The 22,261-nt window shown below is 44.8% G+C and overlaps 1 protein-coding gene across 29 annotated transcripts in view; it reads right to left on the reverse strand.

The window, feature by feature from the left end:
• Positions 1-22,261, reverse strand: part of ADGRL3 (adhesion G protein-coupled receptor L3) — a 543,408-nt gene that overhangs the window by 185,980 nt on the left and 335,167 nt on the right. For 28 of the 29 annotated variants that reach the window (XM_028711325.2, XM_028711329.2, XM_028711310.2 and 25 more), the window contains one exon: positions 4,273-4,353. The exons of the other annotated variant lie outside the window; for it this stretch is intronic. In XM_028711325.2, the coding sequence (XP_028567158.2) occupies positions 4,273-4,353 (81 nt within the window). The remainder of the gene's footprint in view (positions 1-4,272; positions 4,354-22,261) is intronic. 29 annotated transcript variants of the gene reach the window in all.

Consider the following 22,261-nt stretch of genomic DNA (forward strand, 5'->3'; position numbering starts at 1 on the left):
TCATCCTACATTACAAGGTAATTACTTCAAACCACTGCTCCGTACGGAAACATAGCGAATCCTGTAAATCACTTAAGAAAGCCGGATGCTGAATCAGCACTCACAATTAATGTTGACTCTATTTCGGTACTTCCCATTAATTAAGAATATTTTAAAAGATTAGTTGCACTTATTAGTTGCGCTATTAAGCACCAGTTTAAACCTATTTCTAGTCAAGCAAACATACCATTGACACTATTTTATGGGATTGCTAGTGCTTATTCGTAAACATATTAATTCTACAGGAAGCAGAGACAAGCTTCCTTTGGCATGCGGGAAATGGTTGGCATTGGTAGCCAGAGACAGAAAAGACACAAACGCTTGTTTGTTTTATTCTGCTACAAGGCCACGGTCCAACTTGTTGCTTCTTTTCCTTCTCAGTTTCCCTTGCACAGCCTCAGTTTGGAGGTGCAATGACATACCGTATTTTTCCATGTATAAGACTAGGTTTCCCCCCTAAAAAATAATGTCAAAAATTAGGGGGCGTCTTATACACTGGGCCATCTCCACCCATTTTCTTAAATCTGAGTCCCCCCAAATAGGGGGTGTCTCATACGCGGGTGGCGGGTGGCGCTGTGGGTAAAAGCCTCAGCGCCTAGGGCTTGCCGATCGAAAGGTCGGCGGTTCGAATCCCCACGGCGGGGTGCGCTCCCGCTGCTCGGTCCCAGCGCCTGCCAACCTAGCAGTTCGAAAGCACCCCCGGGTGCAAGTAGATAAATAGGGACCGCTTACTGGCGGGAAGGTAAACAGCATTTCCGTGTGCGGCTCTGGCTTGCCAGAGCAGCGATGTCACGCTGGCCACGTGACCCGGAAGTGTCTGCGGACAGCGCTGGCCCCCAGCCTCTTAAGTGAGATGGGCGCACAACCCTAGAGTCTGTCAAGACTGGCCCGTACGGGCACCTTTACCTTTTACATACATGGGGGCGTCTTATAGACGGAAAAATACGGTTCCCACCACTTTGACAATGGCTTGCATTGAGATGGCCAACTCAATGGCTTTGTGAAAATCAATAACTTCCATTGTTTTAGTAAGGGATACAGTGCTGGTTACATCTGAAGGGTGCTCTTTCTTTGTACAGTGGTACCCCGCAAGACGAACGCCTCGCAAGACGGAATACCCGCTAGACGAAAGGGTTTTCCGTTTTGGAGGCGCTTCGCAAAACGAATTTCCCTATGGGCTTGCTTCGCAAGACGGCAGCCCATAGGGAAATCTCCGGGACAGCGGGGAAGCGCGTCTTCCCCACTGTCCTCGGACCTCCTCCCGCCGCCAGGCTTCGGAAGGCTGCTCCGAAGCCTGGCAGGGGGGCGGAGAGGTTTTTAAAAAACCCCGGGACAGCGGGGGACTTCTCCGCTGTCCGGGGCGATTTTAAAACGCTGCCGTCCCGGGGGAGCAAAGTCTTTCGCCCCTCGCCCGCCTTCAGAAGAGGTCCTGGACCTCTTCTGAAGGCGGGCGGGGGGCGAAAGACTTTGCTCCCGCCTGCCTGCCTTCCCGGGAGAGCGGAGAACGCAGCGCTTCTCCGCTCTCCCGACGGCTTTTGAAGGCAGGCGGGGGGGAGCAAAGACTTTCGCCCCCCCCCCAGCCTTCAGAAGAGGTCGGGGGACAGATTGTCCCCGGACCTGGTCTGAAGTCGGTTTCCCTAGGAACGCATTAATTGATTTTCAATGCATTCCTATGGGAAACCGTGCATCGCAAGACGAAAAACTCGCAAGAAGAAAAAACTTGCGGAACGAATTAATTTCGTCTTGCGAGGCACCACTGTACTTGAATTCCACAATGAGAGGGTCTGGAAATGATTAAGAGGTCACTGGACAAGTGGTTGGACAATTGCACCCTGTTATGTACTTTCTAACGGAACTGGCTAATCTTGCCCTGTGTTGAAATTGTGTTTTTTCCCCCTGTTCATTTTTACAGGCAGATTAAAAGGGATTGAAGCTAAAGCTAAGGGCTTTGTAACGGTACCAGCAGAAGCAAATTAACATACAGGAGTCTTTGAAGTTTTATTTCCCCTAGAGATAATCCTTATGTTTTGAAATCATGACATTGTATTGGTGATATTTTCTCATTTGGGATAGCGATACTACTAGGTTAAATTCTTTCTTTCTTTTTAACTGACAGTCTCAGAGACTCCAGTATCAGATTTGAAATATATTTCAGTGAAACAAATTGAAATTATCTGCACATTAAGAGCATTAGTAAGACAGGAAAATTACAGAACTGTGAGAAAGGAAACCTACAGATTATAACACTTTCCTGAATTTTCAAAGTTCACAACCTAGACTTATAAAGAGAAAAATATTGTAGGTTGATTTTTGAGAAAACACAGGAATTGTGCGGAGAGGTCACACACAAAGAAGACAGAAATGGAGACTATTCAAATTATATCATCCTTAAAACACTCCAAAAAGCCCAAATAAATTTCTGCTCCAAATAAAGCACAGGTGGGTGACACAACAGAATGACAGCTCACAAAGACAAGGACTGAGGAAGCCTGACATAGTGGTGGGTATTGGACAAACCGCAAATATAACTGACGCCCAAGTGGTAGACAAACAGGTGGACCTGCAGAGGGTTCATGACCCCAAAGTCCAATACTACTACGCAGGAAATTGTAATCTCCTGGAGATGGTTAAAGAGTGTTACCAAGTGGAAGACCTGAGAACCACTTCTGCAACAATCTTCTGCAGAGGGGTACAGAGTGATTATAATAATAACTATCATCTCATCCTGGCTGCGAATCCGTTTCAAAACTTGGCATTAAAATGAGGTCAATCTACAGAGACCACAACGCAATCAAGCGGACTGCCTCACAACTGGATGCCAAGATATAGAACTCTCTGGCATTCCCTGGGGGGCTGACAATTCAAGGCTTACCAATTATGCATATAAACCAATGGCAAAAGCCTAAAACCATACCTACAAACATGTTGATCCTGTGACTTGCCTGGTGACAAAAGGCAAGATTAATCATTCAACATGAATCCAAGAGTCACAGGGAGACCACCAATTAATCACTGCCCAAAGTAGCATTTAAGTCCCCCGTAAACAACAAATGAAACTGCAGCCTCCAGAAGAATTTCTACCTGCTGCTCAAAACATGCATTTATTTTTGTCATTTATATGCCATCCAATTAACCAGGTCCTCTTGGTGGTTCACACCTTCAAAATCAATAAAATAGGAATGGAATCAAAACGAAAACCAATCAGCACAAAAACTGAACCAGCACAAATAAAGTCCATATCACCTCATACAGACCAGGAAAAATAAGAACCACCCCTATGTGGAATACAAACATTTACACATATTATGGAGCCTCGTGCAGTGGAGATTGGAACACCTCATAAGTGAGGTCAATCCTTGTAATAATGTCAGTGATAACAGATCCCAAATAAGCCCCAAAATAATAACCGGATTCTTGACTAAAGGGGGAGACTGAGGCTAAGATTTAGTAAAGTTCATTTTGCCTGTATTTTTCTCTTAGCCTTCTTCCAAGCATCTCAAACATGAAAAGCTTCCCGCGGTCTACAACCTTCTTACTCTTTCCTTTGTTTCTCACTAATTTAACGGAGGTATTTTTTAAAAAAGGTGTATTGTCATTTAAAAACCAAAACCAAAACAGACTTGTGGAGGTGGAGAGGCTGTCGCTGCCTTTATTCATTTCGACTTCTTCTTCTGCCAATTCCTGATTTTGAATGAAAGGGAGAGGAACTGCAACCAAGAATTACCGTATTTTTCGCTCCATAAGACGCACACACATCTCCCCTTACTTTTTAGGAGGGAAAAAGTGAGTCTTATAGAGCAAAAAATACGGTACATTTATCCCCCTTGGAGTACAATCTGGAACAGGAAGTGGGTGCCATTCATGTTCCCATTGTTGCCACTTCTTTAGCAGTGCCTTGCGATGAATGGGGCACTTCACATCTCTCCTGGCTGTCCAAGCATACCAACAAAGAAGGCGCTATATACCAGATATATTCTGTTTATATTTTTGGAGGTTTTTCTTTCGGAGCTTTTCCCAAGTGGGATATAGATCTGGCGGACTGGTTCCGAATAACGCTGCAACTCAGAGACCGTGACAGATGCACCCAAGGCAAAGAATGAGCCTGGGCTGCTTCCAAGCTGTTAAATTGCAATCCACTTGGGACAGAATACCCTTCGTGGGGCCAGAAATGTAGCCAAACTGTGCTGAGTCCATGAATGCTTTCACCAAAGAATTATTATGCTGCTAACTCACCCTTAAACGATTGCCTCTCGAGGTCCGAGTCCAGGTGAATGGGAGGAACCAGGTAGGAAACTTGGCCGTGGTGTACCTGCCCTGTGGAAAAACAAAACGGATGAACGTCTTGTATTTGAATGTGAACTGTTGGTAGAGATTAATAAATCAGAGGAAGACTATAGTACACCAGAGAAATAATATAAGGCATCAACCTATTTTAACAGGTCTGGAGAAACTGAATATCCCTGAAAAGGGACTTTCAGAAACACACAAAATGTCTTAATCAACTAATTTAGGTAAACAAATAAAATGCAAATGGAATAAGCAGAGCCCGCTACTTGCATTTCAACTAAAAGCAGCAACAAAAGGGGAAAATTCCCCAACTAAAGTTGGAAAATGATACAGTCAAAACTTCAGGGAAGAAGTCGGTAGAATCCTTAAAATATTAGTCTATATTATAGAAATCAAATAACCTCAATAAAGGAGTAATATTGAAGTTTATATCTGAAATAAATATTCCAAAATTAACTGAGGGAGATCAGGAACTACTGAATGAGCCCACCTCTAACAGTGAAATACTATAAGTCATTAAGGCTTTGAATGAGAATATGGTGCTAGGCTGTGAAAGTTTATCATCAATCTATAAAATCTTTCATGATTTCCTACAGACCTATATCACTGCTGAACAATGACTAGAAGATATTCACTGGCATTTTGGCAAAAAGATTAAATGGTATAAATACATACAACAAGATCAAAGAGGGATTTTATGGAAGGGAAATATTAGGGACATAACGAAAACACAACATACCGTGGACTAAAAATTGTTTCATTTTTTATGTGTTTTGTGATTTAGCATATATTACTTGTAGGTTCATTAGTTTGTCATATTCTTTTATGATTTTGTGTGTTATATTGGCTTAACTTCAAACCTGTTATTGTGTACGCTACTACTATGCAAATTCCAGTTTTCGGTGTTTTACAATTCCTATTTTGGAAATACGATGTTTGTTTCCCTTGTTAAAAAATTAATATAGAATATTAATTTAATAGAAAAAAAGAAAGGAAGACAGGTCTGCCCACTATCAGCTATGTTATCAATCTTGGTTTAAAAAACCCTGGCAATTAATACAAGTGATAAGGAAACAGAAAAAGGGATACTTTTATTTTAAAAAATGTCAAACATATTAAACAAGATACAGATAATGTTGTTCTGGCATTAACCAAACCAGTTATCATTAGAATTAAACAAAAGAAAAAACACCAATGAAATATCTCGGAACAAGCGGAACAACAACAACAAAAAAAGGCAGATTTATATGTATGCATTACCAAGACTCAGCAACTAATGACCTTTCACCAAACCGGCCATTTTAGTTAGATAAGCCTTTGACTGATAGGCTGACTTGTAAATATGTTGCAACAGGTTTAAAGTGATTGCTTATATTGATTGTGTTGGTGTTTTACCAACATTATTTTTATGCTACACAGCATTATAGAATTGGAAGTGACCTTCCACCAGCACAGACATTTTTATTTAGGCACTGGAAGGGAACTCAAAGGCAATCTTGTTCAATTCTCTTGGGATGGGGGAAAATTCAGTGTGCAGAGGATGGAGGCTATTGGCTTGTGAATTTGGTTAGACTTTTCTGTCGCAGTCACACATGCCAAGATGCTGCTTGTGGAAACACAACAAAGTGTTTATTATAGGAAGTCTACGACCTGGGTGCCGGGACGCGGGTGGCACTGTGGGTTAAACCACAGAGCCTAGGGCTTGCCGATCAGAAGGTCGCGGTTCGAATCCCCGCGACGGGGTGAGCTCCCGTTGCTCGGTCCCTGCTCCTGCCAACCTAGCAGTTCAAAAGCACGTCAAAGTGCAAGTAGATAACTAGGTACCGCTCCGGCGGGAAGGTAAACGGCGTTTCTGTGCGCTGCTCTGGTTCGCCAGAAGCGGCTCAGTCCTGCTGGCCACATGACCTGGAAACTGTACGCCGGCTCCCTCGGCCAATAAAGCGAGATGAGCGTCGCAACCCCAGAGTCGGTCACGACTAGACCTAATGGTCAGGGGTCCCTTTACCTTTTTATGACCTGGGTGGGATAGATACTTTTTAGAGTTCTATAGTACACCGAGGTGCACAAAACAAAGGTGGCTGTGCTTGCCCGCTTGGAGAGATCAATCCAAGATGATTTCGTAGTTCGAGGTCCCATAGGAAAGTGTGAGAGGGAGGTGGAATTTAGAGAGGATGCAGCCTGAGAATATCCATCTCAAGATCAAGGGACAGGTCAGCACAGAGATTTAAAAGCCTCAGAGGCAGTGTAGGAACCTGGAGCTCCCTTACTGTGTTTTAACCCCATGCGAACTTTTCTTTGAAAGCTGAGCTGCACCTCGACTTCCAACAAATCCCTCCCATTGCAGGAAATCCACTCCTGATAAATGGCCAGCCAACCTCTCCTTTAAAAACTTCTAACAAAGGAATGTCCATCACTTTAAGACAGGGGTCAGCAAGGCTTCCCTTGCCTGGGCCAGCAGGCGTGATTTCCGGCATCTGCGCATGCGCAGACACGATTTCCGGAGCTGTGGAAGCGAGTCCCCGCACCGCACTGCGCCAGGACTCACCAAGTGGGCGGATCGGTTTGGGGGCAGCTTGTGGTCTGGTAAAACAACCCCCCTGGGCCACTTGTGGCCCCTGAGCCTTAGGTTGCCGAGCCCTGATTTAGGAGGTTCCTCTGTCCTCAAACAGTGACAGTCAACACTCAAGGCTGTTTGTTGCTTAGATCAGTAGCAGATAGAATAGTTAAACAGTTTTTTATTAGGAGGGGCCCTTCACCATCTTACAAGTGCAGTGAAATATAATTACCCGCAATGCCAATACCACTCTTATCCCTGTTGCGTCAGAAGCAACCGTAATCTCCCACTGTTTAACCTCCTTTACAGGAGGATTCTTCTAGCAATATAGGAAGGCTTAGATGCTTAATAAGGCATGTGTAGGTGCATACATGTTTGTGTCCGCATGGGATGCGGGTGGCACTGTGGGTTAAACCATAGAGCCTAGGACTTGCCGGCAGTTCAGAAGGTCGGCAGTTCGAATCCCCGCGATGGGGTGAGCTCCCATTCCTCGGTCCCAGCTCCTGCCAGCCTAGCAGTTCGAAAGCACGTCAAAGAGCAAGTAGATTAATAGGTACCGCTCTGGCGGGAAGGTAAATGGCATTTCCGTGCGCTGCTCTGGTTCACCAGAAGCGGCTTAGTCATGCTGGCCACATGACCCGGAAGCTGTACGCCGGCTCCCTCTGCCAATAAAGCGAGATGAGCGCCGCAACCCCAGAGTCGGCCACGACTGGACCTAATGGTCAGGAGTCCCTTTACCTTAGGTGCATACATTTTCGTGTCCGCATGTCTGGTTGCAGGCTATGAGCACGTGGTTGTGGAGCATGCGCATCTCTGCATATGTATAGCTGCAGGGTGCACAGAGGCAGTTGCAAGGGAAGGTGGTAGCCATGATCATTTTCCCCCATATGTGATGACATGGACCGGCTGGAGTGTTGGGGGGCTCCAGCTGGGGAACCCCCAAGGGAAAGCAGCTCAGAGCTAGGGGATTGGTGGTGGGACAATGATGAGTGGTCAGGGGGAGAAGAGGGGTCAGAAGCTGACAATGTAACATGGCTTAGTCAGCTGGGAGAGTCTGTGGCAGAGATCATTCCCAAAGTGGAGGCTGGAGAGGAGAGGGGCCAAGAGGCAGAGCCAGGATGATGATGAGGAGGAGGAGGATACTGCCCTATACCCAGAGGTCTCAGGGTGGTTCACAGAGCAATATCAAAATATAAAACCACAATATACATAATCAAAATAAAAACAACCCAATAACCGCCCCCCCACAAAGAACCACATTTTACAAGGGCACAGGATGTCAATCAAATCAAAGAAAGGCCTGGTTAAAAAGGAACTATTATTATTCATTATTTCTTGTGAAGAAGCCAGGGGGTCTCCCCCTCCTGCTGCGACCAGCTCCACTTCCCTCTGGTCTCCCAGAACCAGAAGAGGTATGAAGAGGGTGGAGCAAAGCAGGCATGCATGGCAACGGAGTCTCAGATTGCTTGGAAAGGACCCAGGAGAGGAGGAGACTTAGGGAACTGTGGGGTGGTGGGGACCTTCAGTCCCCACGACTGCCTCCTAGGGGCAAGATCTACCAGGACAAGTAGCTGTGCTCACTAGACCCGGCCTCTTGAGTTGACCTTGTTTCCTTGGATAAAGAGTTAACTTCACTGATGCCATGTGATTTATTGCTGAGCTGCTCCTGACAGCCTCTCCTGACATGTGCCCACAAGCCCAGAAAGGTTAGTGACCCCTCGTCTAACCACAGCACCACATTGAAATATTCCACAAGTAAAGGAATAGGCCTTGCACATAGTTTCCACCAGATGGCCCCCTCTGCAAGCACTGGGATACTGGCAAAATTCTCACTTCAAAATTTAGACTGGGCATACACATGTGACTCCTGAGTCTGAAAAATATGTCTGCTTCCTTGCAGAAGCAATACTGGCATGTTTTTGCCTCTGTTTTATTTTAAAATTAATAATGCACATGTATCTACCAATTAATGACAGTCCGATAAAAAACATGAGAGTAGTGGATAATTGATAGATGGTAAACCTTGTTGCAATAAGCAGTTATTTTCAAGGCTCAGAACCATGGCAAAGTTTCTTATTTTGTTAAATACATAATTTCAGTTCCCCAGTGTGCTAGAGAAAGCTGTAGGCAGAAACTTATTTGCATTAAAAATATGCAGTTATCACTCACCGGTTTTCCATAACAATTTACACTGCTGTTAATCTCTTTTCTATACAGGTTAAGTTAATGATACGTAGATTGTGGTAACAGTTAGAGTAACCTTCCTATTCCAAATAATATTTGTGCTATAATAAAAACGAGTTACTTCCTCTTGTGAGGCATATTGGAAGTAATTAATATTGTTCCCCACTGAAATGTGTTGTTGTTGCTCTAAGCTGTTTCCCAGTGAGCATCATCTCGAGCGCGGACCTGCTGTCGTTGTAGCTGGGATTTTTAAAAAACGACTTTCAGAAATGTCCCACATTCAACCGCTTTTGTGGGCTATAATGCATTCATAATGCACTGAAAAATAATGTCTGCGAGAAATCTGCTATAACGTACTCCTTGGCGCTGCGGTTGCTTTTGAAATTAGCAGCACCAGGTAAGGGGTGCATTAATTATTTCACTACCTTGACAGAAAAATCAACCAAAAGCTCAGGAATTCAAATTCCAGCTTTGCTTGTACACTTTGCTTGTACGTTTCCGGGCACAATTCAAAGTGTTGGTGCTGACCTTTAAAGCTCTAAACAGCCTCAGTCCAGTATACCTGAAGGAGCGTTTCCACCCCCATCGTTCTACCCAGACACTGAGGTCCAGCTCCGAGGGCCTTCTGGCAGTTCCCTCCCTGCGAGAAGCCAAGTTACAGGGAACCAGGCAGAGGGCCTTCTCGGTGGTGGCACCCTCCCTGTAGAACGCCCTCCTACCAGATGTCAAAGAGAACAACAACTTTAGAAGACATCTGAAGGCAGCCCTGTTTAGGGAAGCTTTTAATGTTTTATGTATTACAGTATTTTAATATTTTTTGGGAAGCCGCCTAGAGTGGCTGGGGAAGCTCAGCCAGATGGGTGGGGTATAAATAATATATTATTATTATTATTATTATTATTATTATTATTATTATTATTATTACTACTACTACTTATTATGGCTCGTTGGCACCCTCTGTCTCAAGAGACAATTGAGTGTGCCTCCAGGGGTGAAGTCAAACTGCTGTGTTAGCAGCAACCAAGTGACCTCCCTGGGGCACAAGCCTGGGCAGTGCATATGGAGGTCCTCGGCTGCCCAGATGCCAAGACCTCCGTCTCGGCCTCACTGATGTGACCCAAAGAATAGCAGAACAACATTTGGCACCAGCTTGGCTGCAGGAGTTGCCGGAAGGAGGTGTATCAAGATGCTATCCAACCGCCTTAGGGACTCCACTCCAGATTTGTGTAGGGTTTACTCCTTAGACTTTTCTTCTCCTGAAGATATCCCACAAGGCAGTGGAGGTTTAGGATCAGAGTTTTCCTTCTCCTAGATGAGCTACTTTCCCAGGTTGATGAGCCCCATCTGCCCCTCACTTTATCCTCTAAAGCACGTGCAGAAACCACCTCCTTGACCACTGGACTCACTATTGGTCTCATCTACTCAGTCCGCTGGGTCTCATCTTTGCATGCAGGGGAAGTCCCTAACTCACCGAGGGTTCGAGACCCATTGCCTACCTTCACCTGGTTTAGCTGACCAGTCAAAGCTGTTCCCAGGATGTGGCTGCTGTTGCATGCTGACAGCTTCTAGGAGCCACAGGCAAGAACTGAGTTCAGGGTGGGGACCAAAGGTGAACAAACTACTCCAGAAGGTGCAAGACATGTCCCTCACCAGAGGTACTACCCCTCCCCTAACACTCCATACTGTGACTCACGTTATCATGATCCTGTAAGCCAGCCTTTCTCAACCTGTGGGTCCCCAGATGTTGTTGAACTACAACTCCCATCACCCCTAGCTAGCAAGGCCAGAGCTCAGGGATGGTGGGAGTTGTAGTCCAAGAACATCTGGGGGCTCACAGGTTGAGAAAGGCTGCATGTAAACTATCAATTTAGAACTTTTGAATAAACCTTGTTCTCACATGTTCTTTACACACACAAACCACTTTAAATTCTTCTCCTGTTTTTTTGTTTTTTTTTTGCACACCCCTGCAAGCTACAGGCAAATCTAAAGAGGAAACAGGAAGCCGCTGTGTGAAATATAAGGTGGTGAGAGCACTGAAAAGCCTATAGCGCATTTGTGATCCTCTTAAGAAACCAAGGTATGACTGATGCATGAACCATCTGTTTCAAATTTTAGACATAAATATAAGGTTTGAGGGCATTAGGTGTTTAGGGGTCACCCAAAGAGCTGCTGTAGGGAGCTTGCTTCTCCCTCCCAGACATCAAGGATAATTGGTTCCAGTTCCCAGCTGATCTGGGCCAGAAGAGCTGAAGGGAGGTGCCCTCTGATCCCATCTATGGGCCAGAGGACTAAGGGCCAGTGGACGGTTGCACCCCCTGCCTCCAAGGAAGAGAGCCACAGCAAGGAGAAGATGAGCCTGGCCTCATCGTTGTCCAGAGAAGGAGTAGCTGCAGGTCATTTGCTTCCACCCTCGTCTCTGCTAGAAAGAACCTTCAGTTGCCCTATGACTGCAGAACTGAAGGGAAGCCTGCCTTGGCCCCATCCATCACCTGGGGAACAAAGGATGGCGGAGTTCTTTTCGTTACGGACGGGGTTTTGCATGGTTTTGTATCATTGCAGCCTACTGTAAGCCACATTGATGATCATTTGATCAATAGGCGGGAAAGAAAGAAAGAAAGAAAGAAAGAAAGAAAGAAAGAAAGAAAGAGAGAGATGAATGTCACCTGGAAATTCTTGCAAACATTTCCTAAATAATACCACTGAATATTCCATTTCAGGTCTGGATGTATTTCTGAGACATGAACAAATCTGGTCAAAGCTGGAGAACGTTTATCGTGTTTTTTCTCTCCTAAGAAGATTCTATTATCATCAGTTGCTACTATTTTAGTCTATGGCCTAGGGGGTCTAAAAATGGGGTGGCTGTTACCATCTGGGATGTCTCTTTTTTAATAGACTACATCCCTAGTTCCCTTCATGGATCACTGCCTTGTCGTGGTGAAGGGGCTTGAATAGCTCCAAAAAGCTACGAGTTTTTCCGTGCAGGGCCACCCAAGATGGACAGGTCATAGCTGAGAGTTTAGACTAAACGTGATCCACCTGGAGAAGGAACTGGCAAACCACTCCAGTATTTTGCCAAGAAAACTCCAAGAAAACTTTTATGGACATAAAAAAGGAGAAGCTTTGAGAAGAAAGAGAGAGTTTCCAAGGCATGCTCTGGTTCATGGGATCACAGAGACTCGGACACAGCTAAGACGACTAAACAACAACAAAAAACAAGACCGTCCCTAGTAAAATTACCTATCACTGGCTATCAGCAAAAAGCAGCTTTCGCTGAAAATACACCTGAATTGTGCAAAGAAAAGCCAAAAATATGTAGAACCCAGTTTGGGGCTGTACATTTCACACCTTTGCCCAATTTAAATCCAAGAGGGCTCAAGCTGACCAAAGAAGATACATAATCTATTGAGATAATTTCTGAGACCATCACTGAAAAGATGCACAATAGACGCTGCAAAATCTGTAGGTGGTCTGTAAAGTGTGTCCCAGCTCTTAAGCAGTTCTGATGTGAGTGGGACTCTCACATGCAAATCATTCACCCAGCCCTGAAATGCTGCCCTTTCTAAACTGGGGTTATATTTCTGATGAAGCTATGGACATATCAAATCAAATCCCTTTATTGGCATCACAATATAAAACATTTCAGGTCACTGGGATAATTAAAAGGACAAGGGTGACGCTGTCGAGGTCACGAGGTCACACTGGGATTGTGTGCACTTAGATATTCTGCTTCGCCCTGTCTGTTCCCTGAAAGGATGGTTTGTTGGGAACCCTTCCGGGTAAACTGTGGCTAAAAAGGAAGCTATTAAAACAGTGATATCTGTGTCCCGATCTGCTATAGACATATTTCTTGCCAATGTAAGAATAATGTTTGGCCATCCACAATAAGAAAGGGTAAGTCGAGCTAAAAAGTAGAGACATCACCTTGCCAACAAAGGTCCATATAGTAAAATGGTTTCCCCAGTAGTGATGTATAGAAGTGAGAGCTGGACCATAAAGAAGGCTGATCGCCGAAGAATTGATGCTTTTAAATTATGGTGCTGGAGGAGACTCTTGAGAGTCCCATGGACTGCAAGAAGATCAAACGCATCCATTCTGAAGGAAATCAGCCCTGAGTGCTCACTGGAAGGACAGATCCTGAAGCTAAGTTCCAATACTTTGGCCACCTCATGAGAAGAGAAGACTCCCTGAAAAAGACCCTGATGTTGGGAGAGATGGAGGGCACAAGGAGAAGGGGACGACAGAGAACAAGATGGTTGGATGGTGTTCTCGAAGCTACCAGCATGAGTTTGACCAAACTGCGGGAGGCAGTGGAAGACAGGAGTGCCTGGCGTGCTCTGGTCCAGGGGCTCATGAAGAGGCGGACACCACTAAACAACTAAACGACAACAAGTTGAGCTATGTCTTTTTAGTCACAAAGAGAATGATAAGTCTTTTGTTTCTGGTATTTACTTTAAGAGGCATTTTAGTTCTCTAACGGGCATTTTAGTTTTGAAACAAGAAGATTAACTAACTCTCAAATCAATGGCAGAAAAGCAAAGGACCTGAGAGGTTTTCCTCCAACTCCTCGGCAGGTGAATAGCCGAGTATGCCTCTAATGCAAAACTTGCCTTTATCTCTTTCACATCCCATTCTGACTTTAATCATGACGCTCTTGCAGGCAGCACTGCAGTGCCATCGAGGAACAAGTGATATAATCCCCAAATGGATATCTCATCTTCTCATTCTGGTTTCCTTTTCTCTCCTTCATCTCCTTTCTGTAAGTGAGACACCCCCGTGTGAGCACGATGGGGGCTGCACAGTTGACTTACTCAGGAAATAGAGGCTGTAATTGTGTATCAAAGATCACTGATGGGATTCTCCCCCCCAGCACAAACGGGGGGGTGGGAAGAAGGGTGAACGGGAGATGAGGGGAAACTGAAACAAATACTTCATTTGCGGGGAGGAACGATCGTAAGAAGACCAAGCAACAAGAATAGCATGGGGACAATTATTCCCTCTAATTCTAAGGGTAGAAATGCAAAGATTCTGTCAATTAAAATGTCCTGCTATTGTAGCTTAGTCTGTGGACCCTAAGGGTGTGGGATTCACTCATGATTTCTGGATAAATTGCTTCAACCCACACCAGTATATAGGCACCATAGAAATATAAGCAATCTCACTCATCAGCCAGGAAGATGTTGATGGCAATTACCCACCCTTCATGCCAAGGTCTCCTAAATATCCTTGCACCAGTGGTTTAGACTATCGTGCCAATGTAGTGTCACTAAAAAACCAGCAGCACAGATTAAAGACTGGGTTGAGTTCTGGAACATGCTGGGGTGAAGGTTTACTTGAAATCCCATGATCATCTATCTCATCCCCAACAACGATGTCACACTGAACGAACTTGGATGGTGCGGTTCATAAATCTAATAATAAATGTCTACCCCCTGCTTGATACTGGAAATCCAGAGTAAGACACACAGATCTCTGGTGTCATGGAAGCGGAGTAATGGTGGGAGGAACCAGCTGGGGAAACCCCAAGGCAAGAAGGCTCAGAGTCCGGGGAGTGGTGGTGGGACATAGAATCATAGAGTTGGAATAGACCACAAGGGCCATCGAGTCCAACCCCCTCCCAAGCAGGAAACACCATCAGAGCACTCCTGACATATGGCTGTCAAGCCTCTGCTTAAAGACCTCCAAAGAAGGAGACTCCACCACACTCCTTGGCAGCAAATTCCACTGTCGAACAGCTCTTACTGTCAGGAAGTTCTTCCTAATGTTTAGGTGGAATCTTCTTTCTTGTAGTTTGGATCCATTGCTCCGTGTCCGCTTCTCTGGAGCAGCAGAAAACAACCTTTCTCCCTCCTCTATATGACATCCTTTTATATATTTGAACATGGCTATCATATCACCCCTTAACCTCCTCTTCTCCAGGCTACACATGCCCAGCTCCCTTAGCCGTTCCTCATAAGGCATCGTTTCCAGGCCTTTGACCATTTTGGTTGCCCTCCTCTGGACACGTTCCAGTTTGTCAGTGTCCTTCTTGAACTGTGGTGCCCAGAACTGGACACAGTACTCCAGGTGAGGTCTGACCAGAGCAGAATACAGTGGCACTATTACTTCCCTTGATCTAGATGCTATACTCCTATTGATGCAGCCCAGAATTGCATTGGCGTTTTTAGCTGCCGCATCACACTGTTGGCTCATGTCAAGTTTGTGGTCAACATCAGTGAGTGGTCACAGAGAGAAGGAGGAGACTGGGGAAAGGAGGTGCCGAAAGCTGAAGGGGTAACAAGGCTTAGTGAGCTGGGAGAGTCTGTGGCAGAGAGAGGGCTAGAATCAGATGCAGAAGCTGAAGCAGGAGAGGAGGGAGGTCAAGAGGCAGAGATGAGTCAGGCTGGTGAAGAGTCGAGGGTGTTTCCCACTCTTGCTGCAACAAGCTCCCCTCCCCTGCTGACTCCCAGAACCAGGAGAGGGAAGAAATGGGCAGAGCAAAGACAAGTTGCACACAGGCACACAGGTACAGTCTCTGATTGCTGGCAAGAAGCCCTGGAGAGGAAACTTAGGTGGCTGTAGGGAGGTGGGGCAACTGATTTCATGGGACTTACAGGGCTGCTGTGCTCTGTAAAGTCTGTAAAGATTGTGTTTCGCTAATAAAGAGTTAACTCCAGCTTTGAACTGTGTGATTTACTGACCGGCTTGCTCTGTGACATCTGGCAATTGAGAGTCTCTCCCACTCCCCATTGCTGAAGTGCTATTACTAGTAAGAAATGTCTCCTAATGCTCAACTAGAATCCACCTTCCTGTAGTGTAACATGAGCCTTTTAAATCTAATTGTGCCTTCTAGGGCAGCAAAAGCCTTAGCAGTCTTCAAATATCTTAAGGGCTGTCACACAGAGGGCAATTACACCCCTTCAGTTTTCTATACTCCATCTTAAAGGTGGCAACTCTTCCCGTCAGAACTTTTTCTCAATAACCTTTACCATCTTCACGGTCGCTCTCTGGAGCCGTTACAATTTGTCTACATCCTTCTTCAAGTGTGGCGCCCAGAACTAGGCAGTATTCCAGATGAGGTCTGACTAGTAGAGAATTAAATGGAATTACATCCTGTGACTTCAGAATTATGTCTCTATTAATTGAGCTTAAAATCTCATTAGCCTTTTTTGCAGCTGCATCCCACTGCTGACTCATGTTTAGCTTGTGATGGACTATAATTCTGAGATCCTTTGCACTCACTAAGCCAAGTATTCCCTCATCTCTATTTGAATTTTTGCCCTTCTCTCTTTCTTAGCTTCAGCAGGACAGCTGTGCTTTTCAAGAGTTCATTGCAAAAAAAAAGTAGTGCAACAGGTACACTGTTCAGCATAGAGACAGTCATCTCTAGACACATGTACCTTAAGAAACATATATGCTTTATGCTAAGTTGTGGGTGAACATATCAGACGACACAGCGATTCTTCAAACAGCTCTGGTTTATTCAGAGGCCAGAAAAGAACTGAACTGAAGGGTTCAGTCAGCCTGCTTATATAGAGCTCCAGTACAATGTAACTGTAACAATTTTCTAAAACTATCCAATCACTGAATGTCACTTTCAATCCTTCATTTGCATACAAACTATCCAATCACTGAACGTCACTTTCGATCCCTTATTTGCATATCTACAGTATCCCCCTGCTGGCCCAGGGTGAGAACTTCAGTACATAACACTTTAGTTACCAGGTTTCTTCCTCTGTAATGAGTGGCCTATGTTGTTCTCATTTCCCCTTTGCCTTCGAAGTTTACTTAATTTCATTCCCAACACATAACTCTAATCACTTTGGCATATTTGTGTGTCTCTCTCTTTTCTTGCTAAGGTGCAACTAGTTCCAATTCAACAAACGGATCTGATGGTAATTGTTATGCTGTTCACAGCGTTCCTTCTTTTGAGATCATTAATGGAGAAGTTAAACAGCATTGATTTCTGTGGCTTTGTTTACAGCCTTCCAATTACATTTCAGCCTATATGACTTGCTAATACACAGACCAGCTTGCAAAAGTAGCGTGAGACTGATGATTTTATGGGGGCCATATTCTCACTAACAATTTCATTCAATAATGTTTAGCTCCACACCAAAGTGATTACTCTTTATTCCCCCCCCCCCATAAGGAAGTTCTTTGGTGGAGATTAAGTTGAAATCCTTGGCAGAGTTTAAGTAAACACAGTATTAAGCTTCACGGGCTGTTTGAGACAACCTGGCAGCAGAGGTGGCCAATTTCTAGACCTGAGTATTGATCCTGGAGCAAAGGTAGATTATTCTTGTGCAAAACTTCTTTTGTCTGCACCTCTCTCTAAGCAAGGGGCATTATCCCAGAGTTGAAGAATTAGCAGACTCTCTTCATGAGCATCTATACTTTTAATTAATATTAAATAAATCCTCTTTAAGACTGAACTTAATGTATGAAGCTCTTTAAATAACAAATCAGACCACTGATCAATCTAGCTCTTCATTACCTATTCTGACTGGCAATGACTCTCATGAAAGCAAAAGCAAGCAAGCAAACAATGCAAATCTTTAAAAGGGAACTGAAATGTACTAAAATGCCCAATATATTTCAGTGAAGATCTTGAGGAGAAGAGCAACATATAAACAAACACAATTCAGATAATATACATAGACGCTAATTATAATTAGCAACCCACATGAAAATCATGCATGTAACATACCTTATTAAAACAAACCCTAAAACCTCAACTAATCATATTACAAATCAACATCAATCACATCTTCATACTTGTTTTTCACTACATGACTGACATGTCTCATTACAAAATGATTAACTCTGTCATTAGGGATGGTTGAGTACTGTAATCTGTCTTAAAAATATTTATACATGGAATTTGGGGGTTCTGACCCAAACATATCAGACTGCCTCCTGCATCTAGCATTGTTGATTTTTTTTTAAAAAAACCCACTTAGAATTATAGAATTGTAGACTTGGAAGTGACCCTAAGGGTCATTTAATCCAACCCTCTGCAATGCAGGAATTGGATGTATAAAATCCTTGAAGTCTGTTTGGTCCACCACCTTCTGAGGTCCTACATTTCACTGATTGAATATGTGCAAAATTATATGCAGGGATATTTATTTTATATGTATGATATACATATAAAAGAGTCAAGCCCCTAGCAGCACTATATTTCTGCAGCATAATTTCATAAGTATTCATACATAAGTACCGTATTTTTCGCTCTATAAGACACACTTTTCCCCTCCTAAAAAGTAAGGGGGAATGTGTGTGCGTCTTATGGAGCGAACGCAGGCGGGAGGCTCTGCTCAGCGCTCCCTTTAAAGAGCCGCGTGGAGTGCGTGTGTGGCTCTTGGGGACTTTCCCCCGAAAAGCCCCCAAGAGCCGCACACACACTCCACACGGCTCTTTAAAGGGAGTGTGGCTCTTGGGGGAGCCTTAGCCGCATGCAGCCTCTCCTGGGCAGTGGGATGAAGGCTCCCCTTGCCCAGAAGAGGCTGCGCGCGGCTATCCCAGAAGCCAGGACAGCCAGTGGGATCACTGTGCAGCGATCCCACTTGCTGTCCTGGCTTCTGGGATTCAGATTTGTTTTCTTCTTGTTTTCCTCTTCCAAAAACTAGGTGCGTCTTATGGTCTGGTGCGTCTTATAGAGCGAAAAATACAGTATATTTAAGCAGTCAGAGTTGTTGTATTACGTGCTGGCTACTTTAGGAAACCTGGTGTGTAATATTTTGTGCATACTAATGTGTGCAACCATATAATATGTGAAACTATCATTCCTGATGGTGCTACAGCACATCTAGCAGCAAACTCTGCCACTTTGTGCTTACAATTAATTGAGCTTTGGGGCAAATATGCATCTTAAGATAAATTGCACTGCCATAGGTTATTGCATGGCTCCACAGTATGCCAACATCTTCATGGATGACTTAAAATAGTGCTTTCTCTGCTCCTGTCTCAAAAAGTCCCTGCTCTGCCTGATGTACATTGAAAGCACATTTATCATCTGGATTCACAAGATCACACTGGAAAGATACCCTGTGATATAAATGATACTTTCATATTGGAAACAAAGGACTCGTGACTTTCCCCCCGGTGGGATTTGACTGTTATTTTTTATGGTTATTGCTATGTTTGTTTTATATGAAACCAATAAGGCACATATTATATAAAAGAAATCCACTGACCACTACACATACTGACATGCCTCTGGCTTCCACCCAGAATGTAACGCGAAATCCGTGGCCTGCAGCCAAAGCTTAAGACACAAGAGTTATCTGCTCTGACTCTTTGGGCAGACTCACAACATCATCAGGCATTTTCCAGACTACAATACGAAGTGGAAAAAGCAAATCTACAAGGCCAGACTGGTACCTAGGAATAATCTGCTACAGGACAGACCCAGAAGAGAAAGCAAATGAATGTCCCTTGTCATCCATCACTCCCAGATAAAACCACTCTTCCAAAGTATCTTCCATTATCCGCAGCTCATCTTGGACAACGATGCTTTGCTCAAATACGCCTTGGGCAGAAGGCCTGCACTTGTGTGCAGACAGCACCCTCCCTGCCCAAACAGCTGCTTGCCGTCAAGAGCAAACCACATCACAGCCACAGGGACCAGATCCTGCAGCAAATCCAGATGCCAACTTTGTTGGCATATTGTTATGAGTTTGCAGGGTCAGATACCCCTTCCAGTTCCTAGCTATGCCCTATTGGTTGGGGTCGGATGTGTAAGAGCAAGACTGCCACACCAAGTCCTTTATTAATGATGTTGGCTGGCTATTTATGCACCAAGATTAACATAAGAAGATGCTCTATGCCAGATCAGTGGGCCTTTCCTCACTCCCCTTCCTCATTTTTGCACATAGTCCCACCCACCACTGATACACACACACACACACACACACACACAGAGAGAGAGAGAGAGAGAGAGAGAGAGAGAGAGAGAGATGTCTTCTAAAGGTTGTCTAGTTCAGTGTTTCCCAACCGGTGTTCCGCGGCACATTAGTGTGCCGCGGAACGTTGCCTTGTGTTCCGTGGGAGGGAGGCGGGCGACTCGGGCGGCGGGGCGGCGGCGGCGGGCGCGCGCGGGGCGGCGGGCGGGCTCCCTCCTGCATCCCATCGCCACTCGCTTCGTCCGGCCTACTGGAGCGAGCGGCGATGGGATGTGGGGGGGGGGGGGCTCGCTCGCCGCCCCGCGTGTGCTCGCCGCCGCCGCCCCGCCTCTCGCCGCCCGGGTCGCCCACCTCCCTCCCACGGCACACCAGCCTACCTCCGTGTGCCTTTGCCCAAAAAAGGTTGGGAAACACTGGTCTAGTTACTTATCTCCTTGGTTTGGGGGTCGCATAACTCCATACCCGTCAACATTTCTCCCTTGAAAATAGGGACGTCCTAAGAATAAGTGGGACAATCCTGGATCAAATTAGAAACTGGAATGGCTTTCGTAAATCCGGGACTGTCCCTGGAAAATAGGGAGACTTGCAGGGTCTGCTCATGCCTAACTGCCTTGCTATACTATTAAATACAGAGAGTTGGCTGGACCAATCAATTGAGTCCAGAGATTAAAGAATTCTTCAATGAAAGCTGTCAGGGCATGAAGACAGCCTCTTAGCGACAGCAGTGAGGACCACGGTAGGGTGGGTTCGTGGTCTGCTTGCCTTTCATCCTCTTCGCCTTTCACTGTGAAGACCATCACCCATGCTCTCACACCCCTTTTCACACATAACTAAGGCAACAGCCTGTCTCAGCCCTGACAAACGAGCAATTTGGGAAATCGTGATAAATGAACTGCTGGACTTCAGAGATGAATGCAGAATGCTTATTTAAAACTTCCTTGTTTGGGGATTTCCAAAGTCTGCTCGGCTTGGGAATAGATATTCAGTACTATCCCCTTCATGGTATTCTGCCCACATATTAAGGATATTTGGGAAACTCGCAACCTATGTGCATTTAACTTATGCTCGTTCATCTTTATGTGCTTGGAAAAGGGGGAGGAAAGGGGGCAGAAATCTGGGATGGGCAGATTTGGCAATCCCACTAAACTCAATGGCCATTGGACTCAATGCGCTTGGACTATATGTGATTTCGGTTTTAGGCACTATTCCTGGAATGTGGCCCCAGTTGCCTGAACAAATTCAATGTGTGTTTTGCTTTACTGAATTCTAACTTTTTGTTTCTCCCCATGTTTAAATCCAATTTCTGATGGTGCAAAAATGCTAAGCAACAGCTATTTCTTTCTTTTTAATGTCTGTTTCCCCAATTCCAGCCTCAAGCTTCCAGAACCGCCACAAAGCACTATGATGTCCTCAGATACTGCAAGAACATTGGTGCTGAATATATTTTCATAGGTTAAATTCCCAATTTAATCCACTTTTAAATCTTCAGTTAATGAATTAAATTACTTTATGACACCGTAATATTGACTCATGCCTTCAGCCTACGTATTTATCTTCATCACCAAGCCCTCAACAATCATTCCCATTAAGCAAAGATAATTTAAGAGATGCTATTAAAATGCAAGATATTATTGCAATTTTGCTGTTGCCCAGTAAAAATGAAGTAATTTGCTATAATGCAGCACTTTTGACCATGCTAGTGGAAGGCAGTCAATAAACATAGGCCTATTGTTTCAGGGAGTTGTCTCTGCAAATCATCTTCCATGCTTAGCGAAGGATGACAAGAGCACATCTCAGGAGGTGCTGTTGCTCAGTCCTGGAACGCCCCTATCCCAAATATTAAAGATGGAGTGCTCTGACTTCTCTTCATTCCCTTCCTGCCCTTTTATATGGGATTGGGATCTTCCTACCTCATAAAAAAGACGAGGATGTATTGGCTAATGAAATGTTTTGCTGGCCTTCTTCCCTAAGTTGTAGATTTTCTGTGTGTAGTGTATACAGTGGAAAAGACAGTACTAGCACCCCAAAATGTTGCTATTATTATTATTATTTTTAAAAATCTGTTTATTTTCAAATAAAGATGTTGAACATAGTGGAAGAGACAAGGAGCCAGGCAGATGATGGGATTCGGAGTGCAGGGGGTTTCTGCTGGCAAAATTGGGCTGTCCCCCCCCCTTCCCCGATACAAAATATCACCTACATCTTCATACGATTTGGGCCGGCAAGGAGAGCCATTTTCTCCCACCAACAAACATGGACATGCAAACTACAGTCGTACCTTGGATCTCAAATGACTTGGCTGCCTGCTCCCGAA

Source organism: Podarcis muralis, chromosome 17 (assembly GCF_964188315.1).
Source record: "Podarcis muralis chromosome 17, rPodMur119.hap1.1, whole genome shotgun sequence".
Lineage (NCBI taxonomy): Eukaryota > Metazoa > Chordata > Lepidosauria > Squamata > Lacertidae > Podarcis > Podarcis muralis.